Below are 16,165 nucleotides of genomic sequence, written 5' to 3'. Positions count from 1 at the left end.
TATCGTCTTGCTCGGTAAATTTGAATATGTGATTGTGTAGCATACGAAGATGGCAGGGAATAGGGTTGCAGATTCATTGGCCAATGTGGGTTGTCGAATCAAGGACCTCAATCTTGATGAACCGTGCCCCCTATAAATTGGGTTGAAGAACTCTAGACGTTGTTTGCTTTGATCAAGGAGGACAAATCTCCTCTCGAGGGTGGTTCCCCGATGGGGGTGTAATCTTCAATGGCCATTAATGGGGAACGGAGTTATGGACTCCCACTTGTACATGTTCAAACATGGCATGGCACAAAACGATAATCGGGCATGGGTTAATCAACCTACGTCCTATCACTTTAAATACCTAAATGGAGCACAACTAGGGTGGCAGAATTTTGTAGTGAAGCACAATGGAGGTGTGGAGCCCTCCTCGCCTTGTACCTCTAGTTTCTTGGTGTAGCGAGTTAGGTGGGATCATGTGTGACAACTCTTACTATGTTTGTTGTTGGGAGTAGCCCTGGTTGCTTCGAGGTGGTTGATGGAATAAATTATGTGGGATTAGGAGTGATAAGTATTCGTTCTATGGTTCAAGGTCACATTTCACGCTTTGGGGTTATAAGGGTATCCTTATCAGTAGTTATAGTTATGTTATTAACTGCGCTCAATTAGAGTTCTTTGTTTTATTCCTCCACAACACAAAACGCGGGTCGGTCTTCGAACCGGTGGTGGTTATTTCCAGCTCGACTCTCTAGGTAAGTGATTCAGCGGGTATCTAATTTTCTTGTCCCGTATTGGTATGAAGTTGTTGGTATCCCAGTGATTTCTTTGTTTGGTACTAGTGTGAGGGTTTCACTATTATTCTTAAAGGTGTTCAATCAGTTTTGGGTATTAGGCTCTATCCCCTTCTACAAGTCCGGGTTATTTCTTGTTCCATGGAATAGGGTTTCTGCAATTGCAATTTCCTTCCATTTGTTTTCATTTCGATATACTGGGTCAATTCCTCTGTTGGTTACTTTCTCTTAGGGCTATTTACTAGATAGGCAAAGCATGTGGAATTTAAGCATCATGCATCGTGAGTGTGGTTTTAACAGTGTCACTAAGGTTATTCCCTTACTATGTTTTGAAGTCTTCATTTTCTTTGACATTAAATTCTGTTTGGGGTGTTGGGAGGGTGACTTGTTTGTATTTGGCCTTGTTAGTCTTGATTTAGTGTGTACTCCCTGTGTTTTTTTTAGTTGGACTGGGTCTTATTTTGGGTGGTTGGAATTATCCTCTAGCTTGAGCTACCATGCCTCATTAAAGGTAGGAAAGTCGAAGAGGGCGAGCTAGCCATGTTGGTCCTCAACATCAGAGACTCTTTGCTTGGGAATTTGTTTCCTCATATTTTGAATTTGTCCCTCTGGAAATACGAAGGGAAATTCGCCGATTGGAATCGTAGGAGTTTGAAGAACACCCGTACTTTTCCGATCTAGAAATTGGAGGCAAGGGCTTACAATGGCTCCCAGACTCAGGAAGGTTCAGGAAGAGGAGATTATATTTTCTACATTCCCTCTTGGTTCATCAGTAATTAGATACTCTTCCTCACATGGTTTTAAGAGATAAACAAGTGTACAATTATAAACTCTTTGTCGGGCAGGAGGATAATAAAAAACTTCTAAGGAATATCCATTATTGCCTTGATGATATTGATGCTCGTATGAGTAGGGTAGAAAATTATTTGGTGTCAGACTCATATTCAAGGGACCTATCGGACCATCTTGGAGGCACTAGTATTCCTCCTATTAATAATCCTAAAAATTTTACAGTTATCTCTTCAGATTAACAAGGATGAATGCTTTTGAAGTTCTTGGTCTTTTCCAGGAGCATCTATATCAATTTTTTTGTGTAAGTCAGAGGATTATATTAAAAGAGTAAAAATATAGTACAAAAAATCTGCCATAGCAGATCAAGGCCTGAAGAAAACAAGCCAGACACCATGAATTCCATCCATAAAAACCACAAAAAACTATCAACTGCACACCACGCAGGGTGGCTGATCCTGCTATCTAACATCGCTTGAGAGTAAAAGATATTAAAACGAGGACCGCAGCCATTCAACCCGCAGAGACTATGGTAATGAAAAACCCCAGATCTTGGGGAGACCAAAAAAACACCGGTTAGGACATATGAACATTCGGTTAATATGGATGAGAATTAACATCAGAACACAAATATTAAGGGGACTTCCCGAACCTGCTCGTTGTGTCCAAGGCCTGTTCCAGAACATGGCTCTCCGCTCTCGCTTGCAGGGATTGATAGCTGCGGCATTCCGCCTGCTTTTCATGCTGCGGTCCTCCAGTTTGCCTTGCTTCTGGACTGAGCGTCTGCCTGAGGAGCTTAATGAGCACCGTCACCTTCTTGGACAGAGAGTCTACTACCTCATGCACTGCAGTGACTTTGAAATCCAAAGCTTCATAAATGTCGTATAGACTTTTCATATGTGCCTCAGGGATGACCTGGTCACTCTGAGCTAGCCTCTTACTATCTTCCTTCGCATCCAGAGCACGCGCCAGCAGGGTTTTAACTCTCCAGCTTTCCGCCTGAGTGCGCACAAACTGAGTTACGCGTTTAGTTATTGTACCAGGATCTTGAAGCCAGTCAACTTCCTGCGCTATATCCTCCTCCGACTTCTTTCGCTCTTCTTCCTTCACAGAGGCCTCCAGTTCAGAAAATTTGCGTTTGTTCTTTGACGCGGTTCTGGTTTCATACATTTCCCTTGCTGTCTTGAGCTCCATATTCGCAGTGGCACTGCGGAAGCCGTCACCTTCCATTCTTATCTTAACACTTGCAACGTGAGAACAGGCGCTGAGAGCCGAAAGTAAATGAACTGGAACGATGCACTGCAAAATTCTGTTCATGACTATGCCTCTACTCGCTGTTAAATAGTTGATATAGAGGATATTGCTCATGACTAACCGATCCTCCCGAAATGACGTGGATGTAATAACATAATTGTTACTGCCTTGAACTGTGTTTTCCGAGTGATGTATCCAACCTTTGACATCAATGTTGCCTCTTCCTTCTCTAATCAGAAATTGCCAAGTGTCCTCCAACTTGTTGTGGTGACGGCGGTGATCGTTGCGCCACATCATTTTAGATTTGTTTCCTTTATTCCCCTTCTGTTGCCATAAACGCACCGGAATTACCTGTCCTTTTGTCTTCTACCAACTTTTAATACCCGTATCCACTCCTTTGTGCTTTATCATAGAAAAAAGCGGAGTCCGAACGCCTTCTGGTTAAGCCCGGTTGGCATTATCCTTGTCTTGTTTGGCCAGCTGGATGCATTTCCTTTTCAGGTCTGGGTAGTTCACCTGCTGCCAACAGCTGTCCCATTCCCTATTTTGGTTGTCAATGCCATGATTTGCTAGGTGGTCCGCTATCGTATTCGCCTTGCGTCTCACCGCCTGGAAGACTAACCCTCTCATGCTGCTGATTAACTCGGCTATGTTTTCCGTCACCTATGCTAATCTCCACTGCTTCGTTGCTTTGCTTGCTTTGGTTCCGCCATAGATTCTCTTTGCCACAGAGATTACCAGGGCCGAGTCACCTTCTACCACCGCTGTATAATTTTGCATGTCTTTTAGAATCCATAGTCCATGTTCTAAAGCCGCAAACTCCATTTCATTGTTTGTCCCTTCTCCCAGTGCTTTGCAGTAAATATGAATAATGTCTCCTTTATGGTTTCTTATGATGCCTCTGATACCCGCCATCCCAGGGTTTCCTCTGGACGCGCCATCAAAATTCAACTTCAGCCAGCCAACCGGTGGGTAATTCCAACTATTGGACTTAGACTGCGGGCTTTGCTGGCCTCTCGACGTAGCCATGCTCTGGTTGATGTGCAGCTGGAAGAGTTTTAAAATCCGTAAGTCACTAGACGAAGGCTTCTCATTAGTTTCCACTTTCACTTTTACTTGAATTAACTGTTTAATATTTCTCATAAGAGTATCTATGGCATGCTCTGTGTTTCTGTATTCATTTTGGAATATTCTCCTGTTACGCTCCTTCCATATGGTCCATGTTAAGAAACCCGGCATAACTTTCCAAATGTTGTTGACTCTGGAATTTTTTGAGTAATTTTTTTGCTAATTTTGTATAGTATCCTGAATGGACTCCCTATTTCTGTTAGAGTATAGCATAATACCCTCCGCCCAATTCCATAAATGACAAGCCCAGTAACAGGAATTAAATAAATGATTTATTGTTTCTTCCTCTACCAGGCACATTGGGCATCTGGACGGCCCATGAAAGCCTTTATTGCGTAGATTTTCCCATGTCAAGGTTTTTTTCCTCATTAAAAGCCAGAGGAACGTTTTGATTTTTGGCCAAAACAGGTCGTCCCACACGTTATGACTCCAAGGTAAGACCTCCCTTTGCTCTGCATTTTCTATCAGTTCCCTGGCTTCCTTGAGTGAGAAATTTTCGTTGCCCTTCATTCCCCATCTAAGCTGGTCCTTTTCTTCCGTATTCCTTATCTTCCTTTTGAGTAGTTGGTCAATTAGATGCTTTGTGCTGTCGTTTTCCCCATTGTTGTTGTCAAAGTCGAAGTTTATCCATTCTCTCCAGATGGGATCCCTGCTGTTCCTGTTCCAGTATTGATGAACTCTGTGTCGACCCTCGTGTTGGCATTTCTGCTTGAGAAGATCGAGTTCAGGCTTTTCCAGTTTTGGGAGCTGCTGCCAAGCATCTTCCCAAAAGAGAGTTGAATGCCCATTCCGGATTTCCCAGAAACTGTTTTCCTGCACCAAGTTGCGATTTTTCCTGGCAAGATTCCATATGGGTGATCCCTCAGGAACCTCCTGAAGCCTAATAAGATCCTGATTATTGTGTGCGGGGGTATATTTCTCTTTCCAATGTCTTTCCCAGGGGAGATGGGGCTCTTTTATCCATCGCCACCAGAGTTTAGCACCACAAGTCATGTTGATGATTGAAGGATCCACCAGATTTAGGCCTCCCAAAATTTTTGGTTTGCAGAGTTTGTGCCATGCCACAAGCACCCATTTTTTTTCTCCCCATTACCATTCCATAAAAAGGATCTTTGGATTGTTCTAATTTGTTGGAGGATGCCCTTGGGGGACGGCAGCATGGAAAGTAAGTACTGAGGGATAGCTTGCAGAACTGCCTTTGTAAGAACTAATCTCCCTGCAAAATTAAGTGCTCTGTGCGTCCAGTGCTTGCACCTTTTCTCCAGGTTAGCCAAGATTTTCTCCCAGTGCACTTTTTTCCAGGGTTTGAGTGTTAGAGGTGCTCCCAAATATCTTGAAGGTAGACATCCTTTTCTGAATCCAAGTAAATTAGAGAGGTGCTTTTGAATGGCTGGATGTGTGTGAAAGAAAAAAATCGTGGATTTGGAAAAATTAATTTCCATTCCGGATGCCTTGCTGAAAAGATCAAGGATTTTCTTAAAAGCCAGAACCTCTTTCACTGTGGGGGTTCCATGTAACATCATATCATCCAAAAATTGTTGGTGCATTGTTGCTGGAATAGATTGGAGAGGCTGAAGGCCCTTGATTTTCCCTTCTCTTTTTGCTTTGGCTATGATTCTACTGAGTCCTTCCATGAGAATTACGAACAGGAAGGGGGAGAGAGGGTCTCCTTATCTGATTCCACGAGTGGGTGAAAAGGGTTCAGAGGGGGATCCATTGACAAGGATCGAGAATCTGGAGGACTTAATAAGGGCTAGGATCTAATTGATCCATTGCTTGCAAAAACCGAAGGCTTTTAGAATGGCTTCTAGATATTGCCAACTGACTTTATCATATGCTTTCGATAGATCAAGCTGCATTAACATCCCTGCTAATTTTCTAGTTTGAAGGGTGTGAATAATTTCTTGAGCTAGAAGAATATTGTCTAAGATCTGTCTCCCTTCGACATACCCGGATTGCTCTTCTGATATGAGACCAGGAAGAATTGGCTTTAGTCTATTAGCTATAACTTTCGATATGATTTTATAAATGACATTACACAGAGCAATTGGTCTAAACTTCTCAGGAGAGTTTGCTTCTTCCATCTTTGGGATAAGCGCTATGAAGGTGGAGTTGAGAGATTTGAGGATGGAACCAGATCGCCTAGAGTCCTCAACAACTTCCCATATCTCATGTTTCACTAGGTTCCAGCAGGCTTTGTAAAAATTAATGGTGAAACCATCCGGTCCAGGGGCCTTATCACTAGGCATACTTCTGACTGCTTCCTCCACTTCCTCTAAGGTTATTTCTCTGCTTAGAGCTGAGTTCTGATCGTTGGTAATAGTTTTGGGGATGGCCGAGATGAGCTCCTTTATGGCATTCTCTCTGTTTGCTTGCGGTTCCTGGGCAATACTGCTGAAATGCCTAGTTAGTAAAGCCGCTATGTCTTGGTGATTCTTTAAAGTTTCACCATTCTCATCCTTGAGTTCTAGAATTCTATTCGCACTTCTGTAATCTAGAGCAGATCTGTGAAAAAATTTGGTATTCTGCTCACCCTCTTTAAGCCACCGAATTCTGGATTTCTGCTTCCAAAGAGTTTCTTCCTGCTGACAGCGTGTATGCCACTGATTAGTTAGATCTCTTTCCTGCTCTACAGACTCCTCACTGTTGTGCCCTGAAGCCCACGCTTTGTGAATCTGTTCCAGTTTATCTTCTATCAAGGTTTTCTCCTTAAAAATATCTCCAAACTCCGTAATGTTCCATTCTTTAATTTTGGCTTTAGTGTACCTTAGTTTCTTCTGAAGGTTAAACATTTTGGATCCCCCTCCAATCACAGGTTCAGACCACCATTTCTCCACCAGATTGAGGAAGTTGGGGTGTTCCAACCAAAATTTTTCGAATCTGAAAGGTTTATTCCTTGGGGTGCCATGGATAGCTGCTATTAAAGATATTGGCCAGTGGTCAGATCCTCCACTTGGAAGGATGTCTGACTCAACTAGAATACCATCCATAATGATGCTCTCAGAGATGATGAATCTATCCAGACGAGAGGCAATCAGCCTATCGCCCCCTCGTCTGTTATTCCATGTAAAAGTACCACTCTTAGGTGGGATATCCACCAGTTTAGCATTATCAATGAAATTTGTGAATAATTCTGCATCCTTACTGAGTTTTCTTATTCCCCCTTTCTTCTCCAGAAGGGTGGTTATCATGTTAAAGTCACCCCCCATAATGCATTTGGAATATGGATGCCTAGAAATCAAACTTGACAGAGAGCTTAAAAAGGTTATTTTATCCTCTATCTTCTGCGGTCCATAAACATTTATACATAAGAAGGATTCAGAGTTACCTGTGGGTTGGGCTTCCACAGCTATAAATGCTCTGGTTGCTTCTGCTGAGAGGACTTGAAACATTCTTGAGTCCCACATTGTGACTAAACCTCCTTCTCGCCCCTGACTTTCTACTTCCATATAATTTATGTGATTGCCAAGCTTCTTATTGATGTTAGCCATGCTTGTATTGCTGCTTTTAGTTTCCTGAATGAAAAAGATATCCAGTTTTTCTTTCTGAAATTTTCTTTTCAGAACTCTCTGCTTTGCTTGGCTGTTTAGCCCTCTTGCATTCCATGATATGATTTTCATGATTAACTAGAAGAATTATTGGTAAGATGGGAAGGCATTTAGAGCCTTCATCTTCCCTGAGTTTATCATTATTATCCCAAGCTCCTGCAGAGCTTCACCACTTGTTCTCCATCCTCTCTTCTTCTTTTGCTTAGAACTTGTTGAGTTGCAGAGGAGACTCTTTGGGTGGTTCCCAGCTCCTCTTGCTATACCTAACTTTCTACTTTGCCTTTCTAACTCTGCTTTTTGCCTTGCTATGAATAGCTCATTGACCTTCCTGATTTCTTCTTCCGGCACGTTTTCTATGCCTCGAGCTTTCCAGTTCTCTGCCATGACTAGTAGGTTCATCCCTTCCTTTGCTAGAACCTCCTCCAGTTCTAAATCATCGCTTCCTCCATCGCTGGTGAGCATGTTTGCATCCTCCTCGGGCTCTTCTGTTTGTTCCTTCATTTGGACTTCTGTGCTAATAATGGTTTCTTCTGTTTCTTTTGTGGTTTGCCCAGTTTTACCTGTTGGCCCTCCATTGGAGGTGAGAGCTTTATTCAGATCCTCTGAGTCTGTGTCTAACTCTAAGATTTCAAAAGTGTTCCTATGGTTCCCTCATTCTGTTTCTATTCTGTTTGTTCTTCTTCGGTTGGCTCTTTGTCTTATCTTTGGTTTTACAAAGTTATCCCTGCCTCTATCTGCTTGCTCTGTTTTAATAACTTCTTCTTGTTTGTTCAGAGGGCATTCCCTCATTAGATGTCCATGCTCATGACATCTTCGACAACGAAAAGGAATTTGTTCATAGTCTATTTCTTGGAAGTAATCCTCATCCCTGTACTCTAGCCATAAACCCTCATGTAGAGCACCGGATACATCCATTTCCACGCATATTCTTGCACACGAGGTGTATTTTCTTTGTATGGTCGCTTCTGAGGCCTTGACAAAAGTACCCAGCTGATCCCCAATTTGTTTCAGAGCTGATATACCCCAATAGCATATGGGAAGAGAAAACAGACGGATCCATACTGGTACCTGAGTGAAAGTTTCTCTTTCTGGAACAAAATTTGGTTTCCATGGCCGCATGTAGAGACCTGCTGAAGCTAAGAAATATGGGCCTCCATCAAAAATTCTGTCCTTGTCTTCTAGGTTGGTGAAAACTACAGTGAAGAAGCCTTTTTCTCCTAAGTGTAGTTTCACATCGCCCTTGGGTTTCCAGTGTTGTCGTATCCATTGACATAGAGCTCTTTCAGTTGGCCATAAGCCCATAAACTTGCAAATGACTGCATGCTCTGCCATGTGCTCTCGATAAGCTTGAATCTCTGGATCTACTATGATAAATCTAAGGGTCTCTGCTTTTTTAGGTTTGCAGGTTCCGTTTGTTGTTGGGTGGTTGCTGGGGTTCGAGCTGGTTTCACATTCCGTTTCTTCTTTCCCCTGGGGGCCTTCCTTATGTTCCCCCTTCTCCTTTGACTACTTCTCATTATGAACTGTAAGTTTTTGTCTTATAGTGTCATTTTTTCCATTATTCTCCAAACCCTCATTTCCTTTTTCTTTGACTTGTGGGTTGCTGCTGGGTTCTCTGACTTCTTCTTGTTTTTTCTCCTTGTTTTTCCCGCTGTTATGCTTGAGCCTTTCGTATCCTGAAATTCTGACTCCTTCCTGCGCTGTAAGCTTCTGCTTCTGCATGACTATTTGTTTAAAAGAAGGGGTCCCAATGGACCCCTCGTTGACCATCTGTAGGGTCAGATCTTGTCCCCTTCTGAGTAAAACCGCTAGCCTCGATCTATTCGCTTCCAGCTCTGTGTCTGTAATAGTGCCCAAAAACCCTAACCTAGAGGCGCCGCCATCGTTTCTCCGCTTCTCCCACCACACTTGTTATTCCAAGTGAAAATACTATATCAGGAGTATCTATATCAATTGCTCCTCATGTTTTTGTTAATAAATCCAATGATGGTATTGTGGGACATTACTTGGTCGTTCTTCAATGTCTCTCATGCCATAAGGGCTCACTAGTGGCTTTTATTAGTTGGTTCTCATCACGTCTCTTCAAATTCGGTCTTCAATGTCTCTCTGACCATAAGGGCTTGCTCATGGATTTTGTTTTGTTGCTTATCACCGCCTTACTAGTTGGTTCTCATCACCTCATAAGGGCTCACTCATAGTTTTCACTTCATAGCTATTGCGTGACTTTCGTTCGTTACAGGCAATGACTTGGACAATCTGCTTCGTCCCTTCTTTTGTTGGTGGATCAAAACCATGGTTCTCTCGTCTACAAATTTGTTGTTTGGGTTTTGGCATTACCCACTTATGGTGTTGGTCTTTTTGGTTCTCACTTACATGTCTACCTTATGTTCTGTTCAACATTCTAATTTTTATGTTTTAGTTTGTGGGAAAGTTGACGCTCTAAGCTCTATATGTTGATGATCTTTATTGACCTGATGTCGCTATCTCTTACAAAGCTTCTATTCAATGTACAATCTTTTATATTAATACAAATTTCTGACATCAATTCACAAAAAAAGAATATTTTACATTTAGTTTTAATTTATTTTTTATAAATTTAATTTTCACATTGTAAATAAAATTATTATATATTTTAATTAATTTTAATATTTTTTTAAAATTCAAAATGTATTAGTTTAAACTGTGTCCACCAATATAAATATAAATTTTGTTTAATATAAATTTATTTTTTCTCTTAAGTTCAATGACAACTAAGATAATTAAAATTTACCTTAAGTACATTTATAATTTTTTAACTTTAAAAACAACTTATATATTTTTTTAATTTTTTTTAATTAAAATAATTTGTAATGTAACCCTTTTTTTTTAATATAACATCATATATATAACCGAAGAAAAGGAGCTCCACATATACCTTTGACACGATAATCTCTTCATAAAAAAATTATTTAGATTGTTAATATTTTATTATAATGTTATTGTATCATTATGTAAGATATGATATTTTGTATAAAAAAATATTTAAATAAGTTTATTTGAAGTTGTTAAAGACGTTTGATTTATTGCATATTCAATTTATTTCATAAAATATTAATTCAGTGTATGTTTCATATAAACAAAATATATGTTATGGTCTTAGTTAAATAACCATGCTTAAAGTCATTACCAGAAATATTTATTATGCGTACAATTTGTCACTTGTCGGAATTAAATTCATGTGGAGAGGATAACAACATTTCTCTCAACCATCCTAGGTAAATCAAATTCACAACTAGAAAAACAGAAGAATCAAGAGAGGCATAATTGTTTGGATGAAGAAGATTGTGTTGACCTCACTTTCAAGTTATTACTTTTCTTCTTTATGCCAATGATATTATTCTTTTGAGTGTAAGTTCTTATGATTTTGGCAAGCAACTACAAACCCTCCAAGATTTTTGTTTCATGATGGGTATGACTATTAATACTAACAAAATGAAAGTCACGATAATTAAATCCAGGAAGATCACATATGATACTTTCATATATGAAAAAACCAACTTGGAGGTAGTTCCTTCATACAAATATTTTGAAATTTATATCCATCACAAGCTCAATTGGAACTATAGCATTAAAAAAAAGTTAAATTGAAGATGAAAAGCCTCTTTCACACCATAATTTTTTACCTGAAAGACATGGATTTTGGGGTTAAGTGGCTTACAATTGGGAAAGGTAAGGACATTGAAGGTTACCAAGCTAAGATTTTAAAATAGGAGAGCATATCCTCATCCCTCACATACGCAAGCTCTTTAATTTGGCAGTGAAGCAAGGCTCCCCTAAGCCTTGGACACAAAGCCTCATTATACCTATCTTTAAAAGTGGGGATGAAAGAATTCCTTCTAAATATAGAACCATAATGATTAGCCCATTTTAGCTAAGTTGTATGAAATTATTTTGGAAAAGAAGATTAATCTATGGTTTGAAAGCCCTAATGAAATATCTAAATTCCAAATTAGGCTTAGGAGATATCATTCAACTATGGGCCACATTATATGATCGAATTCTCACTAGAAACAAAGCCAAAGAAAACACCCATGTGTGGGATCAGCCGAAAAAAGCAGGAAGGAAATCCAACAAAGAAATAAGAGACAAAGCAGCAGCAAAGGAAATGACCATCGGCACCCAACAGCCAAAGAACTCCTTCCTTGGCAAACAGAAGGGAAGTGGGGAAAAAATCAGCAAAAGGAGAAGGGCGGAACTCACCATAAATCGAGTAAATAATGATTATGGTCTCTTTGGATAACAGGGGTCTGGGCTGCACTTTCAAAATCAACGCAGCACAAGACATAATAAAACAGAAACAACCAGACATTCTTATGACAGCAACCAAGAGGTCCAAAAATTGATCAAGACTCAAAAAAATTTGAAGGAATAGCTATGGACTCCATTGGAGCATCAGGCGGTATTTGCACGTTGTGGAACAAATGGAAATAGGAACTTGTCAAACAAAAACTCAATAATTATTGGGTCAGGACAGATCTAAAAAATAAGAATACGAATGAAGAGTATACCTTTATAAATATATACTCTCCAAACCACTACAGAGATAAAGCTCTGTGCTGGGAATCAGTAAAAGAAGAAGCACAAGAAGGTCAAAGAAGAAATCTAGTTGTAGGAGGGGATCTAAATTTGATTCGACATATAGATGAGAAGCTGGGAGGCAATTACTTCAGTGATCCCTCAAGAGTAGCCCTGGAAGACCTCATAGAAGTGCACAAACTTCTTGACATTCCTCCAAGCAACGGAAAATTCACCTGGAGTAATAAAAGATCGGGAGCACATAATATAAAGGAAAGACTAGATAGAATTCTGATTCAAGAGAATATAGCAGCAGCCTTTCCAACCATCAAAAGCAAAATAGTGCATGCTTCAGCCTCTGACCATAAGCCGGTGGTGCTGATCTTGGATAGGCTGGAGAATCTCGGTCTGATTCCTTTCAAATACAACAAACTCTGGGACAGCAAGGAAGATTTTGGTAAGCTAGTAAAGGAAAGCTGGGAAACCTCTGTTATAGGCTCCCCCCATTACGTATGGGAAACTAAACTAAAAAATTTAAGATCAGAACTAAAAGCTTGGGCAAGAGGAAATGCTCTCAAGGAGAAAAATAAAAAAATAGAGCTACAAAAGAAACTTGAAAATTGGAGCAAGGAGAAAGAAAATCAACAAGATTCTGAGCAAGAGTATGCTTTTGAAAATGAAATATTCTTGGATCTTTACAAGAAAAACAGGCAAGAGGAGGAGGAAATTAGGCAAACTTCAAGATGCTTATGGCTAAATTAGGGGATAAAAACAACGCTTTTTTTCACAACAATTTAAAGATAAGAAGAGTTGGTAACCAAATTGATAAAATCCAAGTGGAAGGATAGGAAATAAAGGAAATGGAGGAAATTAAAAAGACAGCTCATAATTAAAACCTCCTCTCAGCAGGGGACCAGCAAGTGGACAACAAAGAATTCCTTCAGCAAATCAGCAACAAAATAAATGAACAACAAAACAGAGAGCTTGAGAAAGAGGTCACAGAGGAGGAAATAAGAGAGGCAATTTGGAGCATGCACCCGGAAAAAGCTCTTGGGCCGGATGGGTTCACCATTGCTTTCTACAAGAACCATTGGGCTACAATAAAAAAAGATTTAGTAAGAATGATAAAAAACGCTTTCAAAAAAAATAAAGTGGGAGAAAACACCAAAGCATCCCATTTGGCTCTCATCCCGAAAGAACCAAATCCTATCTCTTTTGATAGATATAGGCCAATCTCTCTATGCAATTCCTCTTACAAAATCATCACGAAAATATTGGCAAATAGACTGAATTTTTTTTTGCCTAGTATCATTTCAGAAAATCAAGGTGGCTTCGCCCCAAAAAGACAGATAACAGACAATGTAATATTAGTTTAGGAAGCCATCCACAGCAGCATCCAAAGAAAGGAAAAGGGAATGGTCATAAAGCTGGACATGGCCAATGCTTTCGACAAAGTAAATCATAATTTCCTCACTGCCACACTTCAAAAGTTCGACATCTCCCCCAAGTTCATAGATATTATTATGGCTTGCTTATCCAATCCTTGGATTTCCCCGTTGATCAATGGAAAACCAAGCAGATATTTTCGAAGCACTAGACGTTTGAGACAAGGGTGCCCGCTTTCCCCGTTTCTCTACATCTTAATGGTGGAAACATTGAGTATTTAGCTACAAAGCCAAAGAGAAAAAAGGAAAATTACAGGCATTAGAATAGCTCAAGGAGTTAAAGAAGTAAACCACTCGTTATTTGCTGATGACACTCTTCTTATTGGGGGAGCCTCTAGTATCATAGCCAGGTGGTTCAAAAAAGTTCTAGATGACTTTCTTGATGTCTCAGGAGGCCTTCTAAATAATAAAAAATGCAGAATCTACACTTGGAATGTGCCAATTAATATAATGCAGAGGATCTCTCAAATTATGGATATCTTGGTTCAGTTAAAATGGTGTCATTTTACTTATCTTGGTTTACCACTGGCAAAAGAAGTGGTTAAGTCAGAGGTTTGGAACAAACAAATTGAAAAAATGAGGGGGAAAATACAAAGTTGGGGGATGACGTGGCTAAATCTAGCAGGCAGAACAATTTTAATTAAAGCTCTCCTCTCAGCCTTGCCAATATATCAGTATGCTTTAATTTTGGCCCCGGCAAGCATACACAAACAAATGGAGCTAATTACTAGAGGCTTCCTTTGGCAAGGAGGAAAACAAGATTCCAAAAAATTCAGTCTTGTTCGATGGGATCAAGTGACTCTCCCATTCGAAAAAGGAGGTATATCTATCAGGATTCCAGGTTTGACAAACAAGGCCCTTGGTATCAAGCTTGTTTGGCGAATGCTAAATGGGAAGGATCAATGGTGGGGCGAAGCTCTTTCAAGAAAATATCTCAATTGTCAGCGGTCAAAGATGCTTACAAAAATAATTCCAGACCACCCTTGTACACAAGTTTGGAAACTCTTCAAGAAAATTATTCCTCAAATTAGAGACCATATCTCTAAGAATCCAGGGAACGGGAAAGACACCTCTACTTGGAACGACAAATTAATGGGAGCAGCACCCTTGAACCAACACCAAAATTTAAGAGGTCTGAAAGATTAGATGGAAAAGAAAGGAACTACCTCTTTATACTCCATCTCTGACTGGGATCATAATAAATGGATTACTTTGAGAATGCAGTCACTTCCAAATAGACTGAAAAATCAGTGGGAAGATTTAAAGCTTCTTCTTGCAGGATCTGCCCCCATAAATAAAGGAGCCAGGACAGTTATATATGGGACCCAAGCAAAGGAAAATTTACAGTTAAATCAGGCTACAACTTTCTTCAAAATCACAACAATCACGAAAATTGGAATCTTTGGTTAGCTATTTGGAAGAACGAATGCCTCCCGAAAATTAAATTTTTCGCCTGGACACTCCTAAAAGGAAAGATCCTTATGGCGGAAAATTTAAGGAAGAAAATTTTTCATGGCCCCTCTATATGCGTCTTGTGTCAAAAAGAAGAAGAAAGCATTCAACACCTCTTCTTGAAATGCACTATTGCAAAACATTGCTGGAAGCAACTCATCAGTCCTCTTGAAATGAACATTGACACAATTGAGCAGCTGATAACTTTAAATAAAAATTGGGTGCAAAGCTATCCATATGTAAAGAAAAAAAAACTACCATAATTCGAATATGGAAGTGCCTCCCTTCCACTCTTTGTTGGCAAATATGGTTAGCAAGGAATAAGTGCATATTTAAAGGCCAAAAGCCAAATTCAGGGTCCATTTTAGCCAAAACTTGGGGTCAAATTTCGGAGATGATAAGCACAAATGGCGTGCCAATCATGGATCAAAACAGCTGGAAGTAAGAAGAAAAGGATTGGTATAGCAAAGCCCTCATTGAAGGCTCAGTAAGGATTCAATCTCTAAAGAAGATAGGAGTAAAAACTAGAGATTGGAAGCTTCATGGAAATGAAAAGGAGATAGAGGATTGGACCAAAAATCAAATAAAACGCATTCTTTTCTTCGATGGAGCTTCAAATAATAACCCTGGAAGAGCAGGGGCAGGCGGGTTAATTCTTGATCCAAATGGTGAGACAATTGCTTCCTATGAATGGGGGCTTGGGACTATGACAAACAATAGGGCGAAGGCCTACAGTTTGCTTATGGGCTCCAGTATCCTCAAAAGACACCAGGTAAAAGATCCAATCATAATTGGAGACTCATCAAATATAATTGCGGCTATGGAAGCAAGGAGAGACTTTAAAATTCAAGCTTTAAATAAAATTAGGCAAAGAATTTTGGACAACTTAAAAATTCTGGGAAATGTTGTTTTTAAACACGTTCTAATAAATCATAATCAAAAGCTCGATTCACTTGGGAACAAGGTAGTGGATCGGAGGGTTGGGGCTATGAAAGAAAACCAAGATACTTATGAAAAATCAATCCCATAATTTTCCCCCTTAGGAGGACTGGTACAAGGCTCAAAGCACATCTAATCATTTCAAATCGAAAGAAACAAAGCATCCATATACGAATAAGAAACAGGAGATCCTCTTGCACATTCCTTCTTGTGTAGTGAGGAAAATCCTCACTATGAAGAAAGAGTTGCTTTGTGATCTGCTTTAGAAAAGAAACCACCTCCA

At 39.8% G+C, this 16,165-nt stretch overlaps 3 protein-coding genes across 3 annotated transcripts; all 3 read right to left on the bottom strand.

The window, feature by feature from the left end:
• Positions 1–3,479: 3,479 nt before the first annotated feature.
• Positions 3,480–4,055, bottom strand: LOC149145863 (uncharacterized). Its single transcript, XM_089452588.1, has one exon. The coding sequence runs from the start codon at positions 4,053–4,055 to the stop codon at positions 3,480–3,482; it is 576 nt and encodes a 191-aa protein (XP_089308714.1).
• A 48-nt stretch (positions 4,056–4,103) lies between these two features.
• Positions 4,104–4,937, bottom strand: LOC149145862 (uncharacterized). Its single transcript, XM_089452586.1, has one exon. The coding sequence runs from the start codon at positions 4,935–4,937 to the stop codon at positions 4,104–4,106; it is 834 nt and encodes a 277-aa protein (XP_089308712.1).
• A 3,206-nt stretch (positions 4,938–8,143) lies between these two features.
• Positions 8,144–8,824, bottom strand: LOC149145861 (uncharacterized). Its single transcript, XM_089452585.1, has one exon. The coding sequence runs from the start codon at positions 8,822–8,824 to the stop codon at positions 8,144–8,146; it is 681 nt and encodes a 226-aa protein (XP_089308711.1).
• Between the last annotated feature and the right edge of the window lie 7,341 nt (positions 8,825–16,165).

Source organism: Pinus tabuliformis, chromosome X (assembly GCF_031772625.1).
Source record: "Pinus tabuliformis cultivar Carrire ecotype Pingquan chromosome X, CPIR1, whole genome shotgun sequence".
Lineage (NCBI taxonomy): Eukaryota > Viridiplantae > Streptophyta > Pinopsida > Pinales > Pinaceae > Pinus > Pinus tabuliformis.
This window is presented reverse-complemented; position numbering and strand designations above follow the sequence as displayed.

Coding starts and splice junctions, on each gene's coding strand:
- LOC149145863 (XM_089452588.1), bottom strand. CDS start 4,055: ATGCCGGGTTTCTTAACATGGACCATATGGAAGGAGCGTAACAGGAGA.
- LOC149145862 (XM_089452586.1), bottom strand. CDS start 4,937: ATGACTTGTGGTGCTAAACTCTGGTGGCGATGGATAAAAGAGCCCCAT.
- LOC149145861 (XM_089452585.1), bottom strand. CDS start 8,824: ATGGCAGAGCATGCAGTCATTTGCAAGTTTATGGGCTTATGGCCAACT.